General features: G+C 39.0%; 1 protein-coding gene across 2 annotated transcripts; it reads left to right on the top strand.

Annotated features, from left to right (window-relative positions):
- The first annotated feature begins 246 nt into the window (after positions 1-246).
- Positions 247-17,034, top strand: LOC131321737 (protein trichome birefringence-like 39). Of its 2 annotated transcripts, none has more exons than XM_058352648.1 (5): positions 247-623; positions 1,467-1,638; positions 3,546-3,721; positions 4,645-4,803; positions 5,143-5,559. In XM_058352648.1, the coding sequence occupies exons 1-5, from the start codon at positions 322-324 to the stop codon at positions 5,432-5,434; spliced, it is 1,101 nt and encodes a 366-aa protein (XP_058208631.1). In that variant the 5' UTR covers positions 247-321; the 3' UTR covers positions 5,435-5,559. The 2 variants fall into 2 exon arrangements, with proteins under 2 accessions (XP_058208631.1, XP_058208630.1); XM_058352647.1 differs by lacking the exon at positions 5,143-5,559 and adding an exon at positions 16,577-17,034 and having other exon boundaries at positions 257-623.
- The last annotated feature ends 115 nt before the right edge of the window (positions 17,035-17,149 follow it).

The raw sequence follows: 17,149 nt of genomic DNA, 5'->3' as shown, positions 1-17,149 counted from the left end.
CCAATCTCTCTCTCTCTCTTGGACAGTGAGGGATGTCCGGACCACCTTGTGTGCACCTCAACTAATTCCCTCCCCAGACCGGTAAAAAACAGACCATTCACGCCAAGACTAAAGAATCCATAAGAAATTACTTTCTTGCGGTCTGCTCCTAAAAATCAAACCATTGTCAATTGTGCGAGGAGCAAGCCCACCCACCAAGACTAATCATGAGGCGGTGAGGCCTAACATATCTCTCTCTCCACACTATATAGACATCATTCCCAGACAACTTTTTCCCACAACAAAGTCCTTTACTACAACCTTCTGGGATCGAAATCCCAGATGGGTTTTCTGAGCCAGCCCCTGTTTCTCACTCTGTTTCTGTTTTCACACCAAACAATTATGGCTTACCAATACTACAATACCAGTACTGCACCCTCTTCTACTTCTTCTTCTATAGGTAGAAAGCTTGCCAGTGGTTGCAATTTTTTCCAAGGCAAATGGGTATACGATGCTTCCTATCCATTGTACGATTACTCAAGCTGTCCCTTCATAGATCCAGAATTCAATTGCCAAAAGTACAATAGGCCTGATAAACTGTACCAGAAATACAGGTGGCAGCCCTTCTCGTGTAACTTGCCAAGGTACTCCTTTTAGCTCATCTCTGTTTTTCTGTTTCTTCGGTGTCAATTTTTTAACAAACATTTTGTCGAACTTTTCGGGAACCGGATGTCCACCTTACTCGCACTTTGACTGACCTTGAAATTCTAAAGTTAACAATCGGATAAACCATTTGGTGGAAGTATTATTGACAACACCCTATTCTTTATTTCGATATTCTACTTTCTTTTAAACTAAAAATGGTATTCAAGAATTTTAAAAGGTGTTTTCAAGGGGGTGCAGACTAGAGCCACAACACTCTGGACCATTAGAATAATCTTTTTTGGAATTTAATTGTTGTACACTCCCATTTTAACCCTGTTTTACCCTAGTGTAATTTTTTTCGTGTCGTCATTCACGTAGAATTATCATATTACTCTTCACACGTTGAAAGTGAATTCAAAATTAAAGAAACTTCGGTAATTTCATTTGAATAAAGACAAAAAAAAAAGTGCAGCATGCAAAACTTGTTTTCCTTTTCTAATGTGTATCTTGATGTTTACGATACAATTCGATTTTTGTAGCCTCCTCAAAATCTTGATAACTTTACTTGCTTCAAAATCAAACTTTTAATAATACCATAACCCTCCAAACTCAAAAGAACTTTCCATTTCTGGTCTCCTCTTCGTCAAACTCTTGCATCCGACACTGTTTTTAAGTAGTTCTTGAAAGCGAGTAAATTTAACTTAAAAAATAGAAGAAACAAAGTTTCGAAATCCGCCATCAATCAAATGAATTTTCTGGAGACTCATGAAGTCAAACAGAGCTGCATGCAGTCTTCCTTTTTCTATCTATAAATGGTGCATTTGAGCATAAAAATGGTGCAGGTTTAATGGGAAGGATTTTTTGGAGAGGTGGAGAGGGAAAAAAATCATGTTTGTGGGCGACTCACTGAGTGTGAACATGTGGGAGTCATTGAGTTGCATGATTCATTCATGGGTCCCAAATTCTAAGACAGCATTCATCAGAAAAGGCTCACTTGGTTCCGTTACATTTGAGGTAAGGCGTTTGCTATTTTCCCTAAATTTCCTTCTCTGCTCTCTAACACCTGTTTGTCTGAGGTCCGTTTGATCAGCGAGAAAAATATAGCGAAAGTTGATAATGATCGAAAGTGAAGTAAAAGAGGAAAAAGAAAAAAAAATAGTCAAAAAAAAAATAAAACTTCTTTGTTTGAGAAGGAGGAAAGTTGCAAGAAAGTTACCCAAAATAGCCTTTATTCCATATTTGGTTTGGAACATAAATAAATAACGACATTTGAAATTCTTCTGCTTTTTCTTATTTAAGTTGTCAAAAGTCATTGTTTCGCCCAGTGCGTATAAAGTCTCGTCTTTTTCACTCTAGCTTTTGGTGTTATTATAAAATCCTCATTTCCGCTCTTCTCTTGCTATTTCCAATCTCTTTTAGTAATATATTTGGTTAAAAAAGATGATGAAGTGGACTAGACGAGCAAGTTGAAGTTAAAGGCAAAAGGAGAGAGAGTAGTGGGATCGAGAATTTGAGATAATTTTTAAGCTTGTCCTCCAGCCCATTTGTTCACTATCTCTAGCTAGTGCCATTTGTGCACTTTAAAGGAAATTGCCAATTGTGTTATGCTTTGCAATTTTATTTTATTTATAACCGGATGTCCGGACCAGCTTGCGCGCACCTTGACTAATTCCGTAACTCTGAATTTACGGCCGGCAAATCCTGCCCTAAGGTTATTCTTTCAAATCCAGCGCAAGTCATGCTTATCACAGCTCAAATTAGCCCTGATGTCAACTTTCTAAATATTTTGCTGTCCATAGCTTTCCCAAGTCGTACGTAACACGATAAGAAATGTGGATGTGAGGTTGTCATGGTCCTGGATGTCATCATCATTGACACAATAATTCAAAAACCAACTTTGAAAATGTTGCATACATGCATATGGAAAGGACTATAGGGCACATTAATGATTTTGTCATTCACATATATACTTGACTGAAGAAGAAGAAGAAGTCATCTGAAAATGATGACTGGAGGATCAAACCTACTTTCTCTAGTTTATACTTGAAGGTGAAACTCAAATTCGTTTCTAGCTGCAATTTAATTTAGTTCTAGAGTAAATAAGGGTTTAATGGGGCTTTTATGCATTTAATTACATGATGAAAAGATAAGTCATGACGATGTTATGGACTACAACATAAATAGGAGTTAGATTTAGGGTGGCTATATAAATAACACGTGGGATTTTATTTAAATGAGTCCGTGATGTTTAGAGTAGTGGAAGGTTGTGGACAAGGGGATGATATTTAGGACCACTTATTACAGTATAAGAGAGGGACTGACCCAGAGAATATTGGTACAGTAATTAATTAACTTGGGACCCAAATTGAATAATGAACAATGAATGGGAGCCGTGTTTGAACAAGTAATCCATGGACCAAACTAGTTGGTGTACCCAATTTTGCTTTTGTCTTGTCTCTTGAAGTTTCAACATGATTGATTTGATTTGATTATAAATTCTGGGGGGGAAGACTTTTGGAAAAGCCAAAAGTGTATACATGTTTGTTGAAACTGAAATTTAATAAAGGAATGTGTTAAAGATATAGATATCTGAACACAGATCGAGTAAATCTTTGTCTATAACCGTTCCATGTGCATGAGTTCTACGTGAAATGGGTAAGACCGATGCACGTCAAATAGCTCTGGACACATAAGTGTCTGGATCGGTGTCACTTCTTATGAAATCTAATGTCTATAACACTATTGTTTGATTAAAATTGATTATTAAAATAGTAGTCATAAATTACTAAAAGAGGTTCTAATAAAAAAAAATTCTTTGTCTTATTTGTTTTTTTTTTCTTTATCTATTCTTTGTAGGATCTATTGTTTTTCCTTTGGAATATGTATCATTGTTGTATTGATCGAACAACAAACTTATGTAGGATTATGGAGTCAAGTTACTACTATATCACACTACATATCTTGTAGATATAGTAAATGAACAAGCGGGTCGGATTTTGAAGCTGGACTCTATTCAAAATGGCAATGCTTGGAGAGGCATGGACGTGTTGATCTTTAACTCATGGCATTGGTGGACTCACACCGGAAGTTCTCAACCGTAAGATTTGTCGCGTAATTTCTTCCAACTTTGATCAAGTGGTGCTTGAATAATCATGAAAAGATTTAATGTAAGAAACAAAAAAATACTAGAATAGATGAATAAATTTTGTGTGAGGATTGGCTGGGAAAAAATGAGTATTGTGAGGATTTAATTTAAGCCCAAACACGTGGACGTATTGCACTTCAATAAGTTAATAATCTAGCTTAACTTTTTTGGCCAAACCAGGCTTAGATCTTCATTTATTAGCTAAACAAACATGAGAACGATCATACCGAGGGAATATAGAGGTTAAAAAACATACCCATTATTCAGTGGTTTTGTAGAACCGTCACTTAGTGCCCCAACACCCTTATCTACGCACTGAGAATCACTGAATTAGCAGGTGCATGAATGAGAATGTTGGGGTACCACGTGATGTTCCTGAAGACTACAAAATAATTTTTCCAACATTGGGCGGGATGGAAAAGAAAAAATACGAAACCACTTTGCCGAGATGTTATTTGAATTGAAGACTACGGTAATCGGAGATGCTGCCGAGCAGCTAGCTAGTTAACTACTTGCCGAGCGGGTGCAGAGTGGCCGATCCGGCCGTTTATCTCGACACGGACGGTTCGGATGGAATCTGAGCGCGTACAAAAATTTGAACCGTCCATTACTTGGTTAAGATCCAAGCTGTCGATTGCCGAGATGAGCGGCTAAATTGGCCACTCTACACCACTCTTCTCTATAGGGTGATGCTACGCAGCCTCTCCCATCCCGGTAATAGACCCCGGCAAATAAGAGTTTTTGAAATTCTAGTTTTTAGATTTTTATTTTCACGGGATTTGCAACTCTAGTTTTGAAGCATATATATATATATACACCTTTAATTTGCAATTCTAGTTTGGGAATTAAGCATGCATAATTTCGTCTTATTGCAGATGGGACTACATGCAAGAGGGGAATATATTGTACAAAGACATGAACCGTCTTATTGCTTTCTACAAAGGCATGACCACATGGGCCAGATGGGTCAACCGAAATGTTGACCCTTCCAAAACCAAAGTTTTCTTCCAGGGTATCTCTCCCACCCATTACGAGTAAGATTTTCCCTCTATCAATCCTACAATTTGTCATTGCTTTAATTCCAGGCTTGATATTCAGCTGATTTGGGCGATGCAGTAAACAACTTATTCACGGAGGAGCCGTAAATAAGTTTTTACAAAGCCCAATCTCGCGCGTCCGAAAGTGTTTTGGATGTGCGAGATTGGGCGATGTTGTAAACAATTTATTCACGGAGGAGGAGTCGTGGATAAGTATATCTCATTATGAAAATATATTTTGATCATTACATATGATCAATGAGTGCATGCTCGCTAGGTTGATCAGTTTGCAAATGAGACTGAAATTGATACTGCAAAGTTATTTGTGGAACTCAGAGGCAGGGATTGGAATGAACCATCAAAGTCATGTTCCGGGGAGACCCAACCGTTGTTCGGAACCAGGTACCCAGCAGGCACACCAATGGCTGCAGTGGTTGTGAACAAGGTCTTGAGCCGGATCAAGAAACCGGTTTATTTGCTCGACATCACCACCCTCTCCCAGTACCGAAAGGACGCTCACCCGATGGTTTACAGTGGCAACCACAACGGGTTGGATTGCAGCCACTGGTGCCTTCCGGGGTTACCGGATACTTGGAACCAGCTGCTCTATGCAGCTCTCGTTAGCTGAAAAATACGTTCATTTACAAGGATTTGTGTTGATTTTATAACTTCCTGGGAAGAAAATGTATCATTGTTTTTATGATAGAATTTGGTTCCGATTTCACAGTTATAACTTTTAGGATGTTAATTGAATTGATGGCATGCACTTTGATTGGAGAGTCAATAAAAAAATAAAATGTAAATTTAACACTTTATTTTGATGCCAAATTATGAAATTTAAAGATGGTAGGCACACCCATGGCTGCAGTCAGGGACGGAGTACCGACAGAATAAATGATAGAAATGTACATGACAAATTATATCAGTGAGTGTGGAGGTGAGTGGTGGCTCTGAAGGCAGTGTTGGTAGCCCCAATGGCGGTGGGTTTAGCACACTCGAATAAGAATCCTAGGCCGTCGGTAAAACAACATTTGCCATTGCCGTCAGACATTTGTATTTTGTTGGAAGAGATGGGTAATCTTAATTGACTATACTCTTACAGAATCTTAATACTCATCAATTGAACTTGTAGTAGTATATATAACTGACATTAAAACCTCAGGAATTATAACATTAATTGCCTGGAAACTCGAAAGAGCTCAGCCAAGTGATATAAATACAACCGTTTCGATGCTGCTTCGTTTTCAGAAAACAAAATACCCAACATTGCTGTTCTTCACCTAATTTTTAGCTAGCTCGGTCAAAGATGGTGGCTTGAAGCACCCTCCCATGAAGCGTAAAGAAGAGCTAGCGTATGTCTTCTCCACTTATTCTGCTCTACTTATTAGTCTCGTTTGTTTCCTTCAGGCAGGCATCTCTATCTGCTGGATGCTCTCGGTACCCTGGTTTCAAACACCAAGTCGTTTGACACGTGTGTATGTACCGATGAAAGCTGTTTCTGCAACCACTTGCATTTTGAGGGCGTTTGACCGAACGCACAGTTGTTGCCGCACCCTTCAAAGGGGTCTCGGTAAACATTGCAAGATCGATCTGGAATCCTGTGATAAGGTATCGGTGCGCTCAGTTGAATGTTTTCTTGAGTTAGGAGTTTAGTCACATGCATATATATTCAGATATTCTGGCTTTCTGCTCCCACTCCAAGGCATGAAGAACAACAAAGTCCTGATTTTGCCTTGTTTTCTTGCTCAATAATGCTATAGTGAGCGCGTTTGGTGATCAGCGGCAGAGCCTTTAAGGGGGCCGGTGGCACGAAGAAGCACCCCCGGGTCCTAACCTGCCACCAAAAACAGCTCGTTTGTTTTGCAGCCCACTCTTATGATTGGTCAATTGTAGAACACTTGTACTTTGGTATTAAATGTTGATAATTGACAATAATTCTCCACATGGGCTGCTGAGAGCAGCCTGCAGCCTTTGTTGAACCACATGGGCTGCTCTCAGCAGCCTGCAGCCTTTGTTGAACCACATGGGCTGCTGAGAGCAGCCTTTGTTGAAAATGGCATGACAGCCATTCTTTGAATGGCCTATAAATTGAAGGCCTTTGGTTTACTGCAAGGGTATCTCTCTTGAGTGAGAGACCAGAGAGTGGGAAAATCAGAGTGAGTGTGAGTTAGAGTGATTTGTAATCCTCCTCCTCCTAAATATAATTCAGCTGCCCCCCCGTGGACGTACCCGATTTTGGGGAACCACGTAAATCCGTTGTCTCTGTGTTCAATTGGGTGTGTGTGTTTCTTTGTGTTTTTTTTGGTTTGATCCTTATTTCCGCAACAAATGGTATCAAAGCACTAGGGAACCAAAACTTGCGAAACCACCGCCATTTTTGTTCTCTGTCCGAAATTGCAGGTTTTCGAAACTGGTTGAAAACTTGATCTGATCTGTTCATCCCGTTCGTATCGTCGATACGAAGAGATTGGTGTAAAACCCATCTCAATCGGAGCAGTAACTACCTCCCACGCGCCGTTCAATCGTGGAGCGTGTAAGGCTAGTTAGCGTGTGTTCACGCTTTGTCCAAAGGTTAAAGAAGAAGCTGAATCTGCTTCCTGTACCTGCTTGTTGGTTCATTAGAAGACGTTTGACCGGTCAATTTACTCTTCGACGTTTTTTGACCAGCTAGTTTTGATCAGTCCAGTCAGCCGCACCTAGTCAGCCGACTACGTTTTGTTTTCGCGATTCCAGAGCCATTCTTATTCCGATTTCAGCGTGTGAGTAGTTAATTTTTGACTATCTCGACGTCCCAGATCCAACCGTACACTTTGTTTTGCGTGATTCCTCTCCAAAAGTTGCTGCTATAGTTCAACGCAGCCTATAAACGCTATTAGCGTTTCTGAGCGACGGTTCTTTTTCGGGGATTTTTCCTAAGGAGTCCCGATGGCCGAAGCATCTGAAAAAGTTGTCACCGAGCCCTCTATAGGCTCTATGCGGAGGACAACGGTGTCCAATGCCAAGTTCGAGGTGGAGAAATTCGATGGCACCAATAACTTTGGCATGTGGCAGTGCGAGGTGAAGGATGTATTGATCCAACAAGAGTTGGATATTGCATTGGAGGATAAGCCCAATGATATGGTGGAGAAAGACTGGGATAGATTGAATCGCCAAGCTTGCGGCACAATCCGTTTGTGTCTTGCAAAAGATCAGAAGTATTCTGTTATGAAGGAGACGAGGGCTAAAGAATTATGGAAAAAGCTCGAGGATAAGTTCATGACCAAAAGCGTAGAGAACCGCCTCTACCTGAAGAAGAAGCTCTTCCGTTTCCAGCACCGTGCAGGTACCCCGATGATTGAACACTTAAATGAGTTCAATAAGATACTTGCTGATCTACAGAATCTGGATGCCAATATCCTTGACGAGGATAAGGCACTGCTGCTGCTGAATTCTCTTCCTGATGAGTATGATCACCTGATCACTACTCTGTTGTATGGTAAAGAAGAGATTAAGTTTGAAATCGTGTCCAATGCTTTGATCAATAATGAGTATCGCAGGAAAGACAAGGAGACTCACAGGGACACGACAACTGAAGCTCTGATTGTGAGAGGCAACTCTCGGCCCCAATCGAGAGGAGCCCCTCAATTCCGCATTCCGAAAGATGTATGTGCGTATTGTCGTCAGAAAGGGCATTGGAAGGCAGATTGTCCAACACTAAAGAAAGTGAAGGACACAGAGGATTCCAACGCCAACATTATTTTTATGGAGGATGAAGATGTTGCTCTTGTCAGTTCATCATTAGCTATCCATCCTGATAACTGGATATTTGATTCTGGTTGTACCTATCATATGTGTCCCAACAAGGACTTGTTCTCCAGCTTCAAGGAGTTGGATGGAGATTCAGTTATTATGGGCAATGGCCATGCCTGTAAGACTATGGGGATAGGTAAAATCAGCTTGTTTTTGTATGATGAATCTGTATTTGTTTTGTCTGATGTTCGGTATGTCCCGAACCTGAAGCAAAATCTCATCTCTTTGGGAGCTTTAGAGTCCACAGGTTTAGTGATTTCTGTGCAAGGTGGAGCTCTCGAGATTAGTTCAAAGAATCTGGTTGTGATGAGAGGCATCCGACGCAACAACCTATACTTCCTTGAAGGGAGTAAAGCTGAAGGTGGAGCTGCCACCGTTATTGGGGAATTTGATTTTGAATCTACTGCAGATCTGTCCGCTGAAGTTATTGGGAGTGAGTTTGATGGTGGTTCAAGCTCAGTCCACCTGATTCAATGTTAAGCACCTTCGGGGTGCATGCGCCTCTGGGGCGCCTGGCTCAATCGAGGTTGAGCATTTGGCTTGATGTGGGTCAAGCATCTGAATTTGTATATGAATCTGTTGCCGGGACTTTTGAGTTGTCGCGCGACTTGTCCGAATCTGTTCTGAAGTTTACTCGAAGACTTCGAAAATCTGGCTCTTCTGTTGGTTTGTTCCGGTATTCTGAATTTGTTAAGAGCATCTGTTATCTGCAGTCAGTCTGTTTGTTTGTTCTGTTTTGAGAGCACTGTTGTTTGCTTCTATAGTTTGCTCTCTTGTCTCTCTTTGTTTGTTCGAGTTTGTAGAGAGTCTGTTTGTTCTGTTTTTGGATTGTGTTTGGGGCAGCATCGGACTTTTGGAGAATTGTCGTCAAGGTGGAGATTGTTGATAATTGACAATAATTCTCCACATGGGCTGCTGAGAGCAGCCTGCAGCCTTTGTTGAACCTTTGTTGAACCACATGGGCTGCTGAGAGCAGCCTGCAGCCTTTGTTGAACCACATGGGCTGCTGAGAGCAGCCTTTGTTGAAAATGGCATGACAGCCATTCTTTGAATGGCCTATAAATTGAAGGCCTTTGGTTTACTGCAAGGGTATCTCTCTTGAGTGAGAGACCAGAGAGTAGGAAAATCAGAGTGAGTGTGAGTTAGAGTGATTTGTAATCCTCCTCCTCCTAAATATAATTCAGCTGCCCCCCCGTGGACGTACCCGATTTTGGGGAACCACGTAAATCCGTTGTCTCTGTGTTCAATTGGGTGTGTGTGTTTCTTTGTGTTTTTTTTGGTTTGATCCTTATTTCCGCAACATTAAATACCTTCCTTACGTCCCAATAAAAAATTGTCGCTAAATGAGAATTTCAAAGAAATGCATATTGGTTCAAAAGAAATTCAATTTATTTTACGCAAGATACCATCAGCAAGTTCTTTTAATTTTGGAAAAAAAGTTTGAATTTGTTTAGAATAAAAACATATCCTTTTTAAAGTTGTCAGTTTAATGGATCGGACATTCTTTTTGGGATTGAGGTGTTATAATGATCTTTTTAAGTGCCATGCACTTCCAAGTTCGAATCGTAGCCCCACCGCTGATTGACGATCATGTTTTTCGAATACCACGTCAGTTGACTTTAATGCACGATGAAGTTCACTTGTCAATTTGTTAGAAGGGAATATTGGAGATCAAATTAAATATACTTTAGGGTACCTTTATGCTAATAAAAAAAAAAAAGCGCGCATGACATATTCAATTTCCTCCTTTCGATTATTATGACCCTATTCGTTTTGGGATTATAATAAATATCTCACACTGAAACCCCAGGAATTTTTAAAAGTCAAGTGATATAAATACGACTATTTCTACATTTGCTATTATGTTCTTCTTGTTTTCTTTTTTCATTTTCCGAAAACACTACCTCCATCCCTTGCACTGCTCTTCTTCACCAGATTTTTAGCTCAGCTCGAAGACGGGTACTAGAACCCTCCCATGAAGCGTAAAGACCAGCAGACGTCTTCTCCGCGTATCGTTATAATTCTTCTGATCTGTCCCTTCGTCTCGTTTGTCCCGCTCAATGAGCCATTTCTTATGGACGTTCTGATTCTTCTGAATACGGTATTGTTCAAGCCGGTCAAGTGGGTCGCAGTTGGTGCCCCACAACATGTTTACAACGGTGCCTATTGTTGGATCCCCCAAAGGAGGGACACTGGTTGTTGCGACATGTTTGCTGGTGCTGCTAAACAGTGTAAATCCGAGTTCTGATATTCGGTTTTAAGGAAAAGGTGCAATTGGTGCCAACATTGTTACGATGCGTAATTATCCAAAAAAAAAAAATGGAACAATTAATAGAATCCCGGTTTGCGTTGGTGAATTTTGAACTAGTTTTCGACATTGGTAACAGACCCTTGATAATTACGTGAAACCCCATGGGTATTTTTTCCTTTTTCTACTTTGCCCCCAAAAAGCAAACAATATGGAGTCTGTATATTTCACATTTTTTGCGAGCAAGTCCAACGGTTTCCAAATAGCTTGAGTCCTTCCATAAAAGTTGGCAAAAATTGCCACTCAAAAAAAATAAAAATAATGGTGTGCCATTTCTCCAGCCATTTTCACCCAAAAATAGCAGCAAATCCTTCCAAATCAACTTCCAAATCCAATTCTCACCCTTTTGTTCATGGAAAAATCAGTGTGCATGAGCATGTGTGTGTGGAGAGAGAGAGAGAGACTAGTAGTACTTGCCGGTTTTCCCAGTGCGTTTCCAATCTTGTCGTCGCCGGAGTGAAGCCATCGATCTCGCCCTAGGAGAAGTTGTCGTATGAGAAGCCGAACAGAGAGAGAGAAATCCGAGGTGAAGCTGTGTCTGTTGTTGTCTTTCTTGTTGTTGGACCGACAGAGAGAAATTCGATCAAGAGAGAGAGCGCACCTAGGAGTTGATGAAGGCTAATATTGTCTCCCTAAAAGTTAAACTTTAAACCTCACGCTCCAAATAAGTGCTACACAACTATTTGGCCAAACCCAAGGTCGTGCTTCATCCAACATAATGGCTGATCTTTATTGCAATACAATTAAATGATTAATGGAACCCCTTTTTTCATTTGGTTTTCAAGAAGGGTGGGTGCAAGTGTGTTCATTTGGACCCATTCAGGAATTGCATAGGCCCAATTAAGAAGAATTAGCCCTTCATTAGTTGATCGTCGCCGCCAAATCTCTTTTGACGGTAGTGTTGTTTGCCTACTATTGGAAGCAACGTGTTTAGCTTTTGTTTTATCATATGGTCAGGGACAGAGCCAAGATTTTAGTCTTGCAGTGGCGAAATATACGTAAAAAAAATAAAAAGATTCATTGCAATATGAATGTCATCGACTCTAGAAAAATTAAAATATAACATAATAAAGTAAGGCATTTTGGTTTGTGTCTAACACTCTTTCATGTCATTAAAAGCATCGATGATGGAATCGGCATGAGCGGTGAGCCGTCTATATTATTTCACTTTGGCTCATCAAATTTAGTTTTGGAATATTTTTTTTGTGTTTTCTTTCTTGAATTTTTTTAGAGGATTAAGAACTAGCTAGTATATAGCAAAAAATAATTGAAAAATCTAACAGTGACAGATCTATATACGTTGAAGATAATTTTTTTTTTTACATATAATTATTGTATTTTCTAAAATTCTTGTCCTAGCAACCGCCACTTTTAAACCCCCTGATTCCATCCTTTCATATGGTGATACTCCAATGCCATCACTTGGGCCATCATTTTAGGCAAAGATTTAGATTTGAATTCCTTCTGCAAAAATAGATTTATTCATTGTACAGGAAAATAGGATCATTATAGTATTGAGAAGTAAGGAATTGCGTGTTGAACATAATTAATTTTTGCTTTTAAAAAAAAAACATAGTTAATTTTAAGTTTTTTTATTCATAGAGATGATGAAACAAGGGCGGAACAAGGAATTGCTTTTGCACTGGGCTAACTCAATTTTTTTTTCCAGTGGAGTGTATATAATATACATAAGGTAGACCTCAAAAAAAAAACGCTCCCGTAAAAACTCTTGGCCTTGGACATCAACAAATCTCAAAAAATGCTCCAGATTTTTTTTTGCCGTTCTATGTAATTTAAATCTAAAAGAGCACTAAGATTGTAAAAACCAACATTTTAAAATTGAAGGACATCAGTCAGTGTTCTGCATCAACTAAATCAGTAAAAATTTAAGCACACTAGCCAGTGTTCTACATTTAACAATATAAGAGCAAATCTAAGAAAATAAGTTCACCATTCTTTAAAGAGGATGAACATTACCCTCCTTATGATTGGTGAAAATTGTGGAGGTTCTACCACAAAAACTCCTTTATTACCAATAAGTGCCTTCATTTTGTGGACCCTATATAATTTCAGAGAGCTGCTATAGGTACCGACGAGTTTCCCACCAAAATTGTACCGACGGCTTCACCGGACCATCTCCGGCCATTGGACGATCGATCCAGATGTTTGGATTAAGCACCATACACACATCGGATGCCGTTTATTCTCGCGTTGGCCATCCGGTGGCCGGAGATGGCCCGGCGAGGCCATTGGTACGATTTCAGTGGGAAACTCGTCGGTACCTATAGGTTTTCTGATAATTTCACAAGAAGTGTGAACAAAATTATTATCCAAATCTAAAGACACCAACCAGTAGAATGGATTGGTGGGAGGGGTTGGGATAAAAGAAAAAATAGATTGGGCTAAATTATTTTAGATACAAATTTTTTATATTTTTTATGGTTATTTTTTGGAAGGGTACATGATATACGTTGATACATGGACCCTTCCATGGTCACATGAACACCCAAAATTATTTGTTTTGCCTAGAATACATGCAAAAATTATGGACTAGTCTTGTTTTGAACACTCAATTCAAATATCAATGAACACCCAATTCTAATAATCTTGAACATCTAACCCAAAAATAATTGAACACCCAACAACCAATTGAATAGTCAATCACAACCCAATTATAGCCCATCAATCCAGACAATTCATATTTGAACACTTAACTCATTACCTCAAACAAAACTCACAATCCTAATGGAAAAAAAATTATAGTTGTAAAAAAATAAAGAGAAAAAGAAAAATTTAGTGGTTTAAGTGTATAATCTGCGTTCTCTATCCCATCTCCATTGTCAATGGTCTAAATGTGTTAGTTTCGCATTCGTTACAATAACTATTTTTTTAAATTTTTTTTTATCTAGTTAGCTTGTAGAATTACAGGCAAAGCTTTACAAAAATTCAACTACATTGCAAAACCCCGTTAACTTGAATGATATTCTTTCAACTATAAGGTTGCGATAGAAAATCTCATCATATTATCCAAACAAACAACATATTTTCGAAAAGGTCGGCTGGAAACTTAAAAAAAAGTTTAAATTTTTGTTAAATAATATAGTGTATATTTTTAAGTTCTCATTTTACCTCGTAGTTAATTGTTTTAGAATAAAGGTTACGTTTTTTTGTCCTTTCTATTTATACTAATATACAAGGTTTTGCAGATATATTATTGGTCAATACACTAGCTAATAGAGTTAAGGTAATTTACGAACGCCCTATTACAAATTCCTGGAGCCGCCACTGAATTTGAGAATAAAGAATAGTATATAAGAATAGTAGTTGATAAAACTGAATTGAAAATGGGATAGAAAGGGAATAATTGAAAAAAAATTGTATTGCAAATGGAAATGCGCCATTGCACTAACATTGCCAATTATTTTCAAATGTCACTATTCGTGGCTGTTTTTGGGAATGGCTAAGGCTAGTTTTAATTTTTTTTCCAAAAGTATGTTGCCCAACCTTCTTTGCCAAAATATTTACAAGCCTATTGGTTTCAGACGAAAACAGAGCTCTGAAGTGCATACAGTATCCCCAAATCCGTATTCCTTGAGGTCAATATAGAATTATTAGAAACCCAAATTTACAACTCTGACAGAACTTTTGGGCATGTTTTTTTCTTTTCTTTTTTCCCAATCGGTAAGATATATGTCAGTATGTTAGTATTTGTTAGATTACTACGAGAACCAACCTTCAATTTATAAGAGACTAAGAGTCGAACCATAGATCTCACGCTTCTTGAGTGCTACACAACCATCGGGTCAAATCCCTAAGTCTGGGCATGGGTTGATCACAAAGGTATAGAGTGGTAGCAAAGATGGCAATAACTTACTCCTGTTGGGTTTGGCTCTCACACAGTCGTAGGTTTAACTCGTGTCGATGCCCCCTCTCTCCTGTTTGAATCTCATGTTCTGTTTATTGTCTGCTTCTTCGGCCTCGGGTGGGACGATGCACACCTATAAGTTTTGTGTCTCCTTCGAGAGCCCCGTCGCGAGTATGATGTTCCTATAATCACGCCTTCTGGCCTCTATCCCTTTTTCCATAGCAAACCAAAAAAACCCTGAAGTAACAGTAGGATAATACAAAAAAGAAGAGATACTCTTTGGCTTTTACCAATGGGCTCCTGTCCCATTTGGTAACTCCCGTCTTCTCCATGTCGGAGACCAGAATTCGAGCCATGTCGTAGACGTTTAGGATTCAGGGCTATGGATAGTTTTCGAAATCTATTGTGGACGTACTAACCTATTAACACCCTGCTAACCCCCGGTTATGTATAAAAAAACAGTGGCTTTTTATTAACCCTATCTTCAGGTAACGTGCCGTTCAGGAAAAAGAAAATTCAAAACAGGTTAGGGTGATTGTATTTCATTAGATCATCAAAATTAAACTTGTAACTCACATTAAAACCTCTTGAATTAACATTAATTGTCTGGAAATTAACTTAAAAAGAGCCATACGCCCGTACGTTTCGATGCTGCTGCATTTCCAGAAAACAATGCCGAGATACCCGACATTGCTATTCTTCCCATGAAGCGTAAAGAGGATCAGTGTATCATGACGTCTTCTCTACTTGCTCTACTCTTGTTAGTCTCGTTTGTTTCCTTGTGTCAGGCATCTTTCATGAATTTTCTGGATACTGTGGTTTCGCAAACCACGAGGTTTGTTACGTGTGTACCAATGACTGGCGTTACCGCGATGGCTTGTGTTTTAAGTGCGATTAGGCCAGGCGGTCACAAGAATTGTTGCAAGGCCATTCAAAAAATTATCATTAGACATTGTGAGTTCGATGTACCCTCCTGGAAGATTCTTGAGATGAATGAACGGTGTGCCGAGTTACACGTACCCCTTGAGTTTGGATAATCTTTCTGCTCCTGCTCCTGCTCCCGCTCCGAGGCAATGAGAACAAAATAGTCCTAATTTTGTCTTGGTGAATTTTTAACTTATACATTGTCCATACTGCATGTGACCCTAGCTTGCTTTCATTTTTTTTTTTTTGGAAAAACTTGCTTTCGTTGTTTTATTTTTTTGCGTTCTAATAATGTTGTGGTGACTGAGCACGTTTGGTGATCAGGGGTAGAGCCTCCTTTAAAGGGGACCGATGGCACTGGCCATCCCTAGGCCTGACTTGCCACCAATAAATCGCTCTTTTGTTTCACTTTTCCAACCAATTTTAGTGGTTATTATTTTAGTATTGCTGATTGATGATTAGCCTATGAAAATATATATTTCTAAAAACTATGTTTAATTAATTTTAGAACACCTATACATTTTGGTAAATACTGCTTTCATTCCAAAAAATCGTTCGATCGGCAAGGAGAACTTAAAAAAAATGCATATATCGTGGTTCAAAATTTATTTTTTTCCTGTAAGATACTAGATATCAACAAGTTCTTTTAATTGTGAAAAAAATATTTGAATTTTCTGAATGAATATATTCTATTTTAAGTTCTCTGTTTTATGGATCGGACATTATTTTTTAATTTGGAACGGATGGATTATATGCATTTACATGATGAAAAGATAAGTCATGACGATGTGTTCCACTATTTTCTCTTTTAGAAATACATTTTTGTGTCCTTAATCAATGCGATCAGTTTGCAAATGATACTAAAATTTATTTGTGGAACTCAGAGGCAAGGATTGGAATGAACCATCAAATTCATATTCCGGGGAGATGCAACCGTTGTTTGGAACCAAGTACCCAGCAGGCACACCGATGGCTGCAGTGGTTGTGAACAAGGTCTTGAGCCAAATCAAGAAACCAGTTTATTTGCTCGACATCACCACCCTCTCCCAGTACGGAAAGGACGCTCACCCGAAGGTTTACAGTGGCAACCACAACGGGTTGGATTGCAGCCACTGGTGCCTTCCGGGGTTACCGGATACTTGGAACCCGCTGCTCTATGCAGCTCTCATTAGCTGGAAAATATGTCATACTTTACAAGGATTTGTGTTGATTTTATATAACTTCCTGGGAAGAAAATGTATCATTGTTTTGATGATTGAATTTGGTTCCGAGTATAAATTACTATACTTTTTGGATGTTAATTACTTAATTTAATTGATGGCATGCACTTTGATTGGAGAGTTAAATAAACAAATAAAATGTAAATTTAACACTTTAGTTTGATGCCAAATTATAAAATTTAAAGATGTTACGTTGGCACACCCAACCATTGATAGTTTAAAAACGCATCTCAACCG

This window comes from Rhododendron vialii, chromosome 4a, assembly GCF_030253575.1.
Source record: "Rhododendron vialii isolate Sample 1 chromosome 4a, ASM3025357v1".
NCBI classification, from domain to species: Eukaryota; Viridiplantae; Streptophyta; class Magnoliopsida; order Ericales; family Ericaceae; genus Rhododendron; species Rhododendron vialii.
The sequence above is the reverse complement of the archived record's forward strand: the minus strand, read 5'-3'. Positions and strand labels throughout refer to the sequence as shown.

Excerpts from the sequence above, each read along its gene's own strand:
- LOC131321737 (XM_058352647.1), top strand. The coding sequence starts at position 322 with ATGGGTTTTCTGAGCCAGCCCCTGTTTCTCACTCTGTTTCTGTTTTCA. Across the intron at positions 3,722-4,644 it reads CACACCGGAAGTTCTCAACC|ATGGGACTACATGCAAGAGG; the intron begins GTAAGATTTGTC and ends GTCTTATTGCAG. Across the intron at positions 4,804-16,576 it reads ATCTCTCCCACCCATTACGA|AGGCAAGGATTGGAATGAAC; the intron begins GTAAGATTTTCC and ends TGTGGAACTCAG.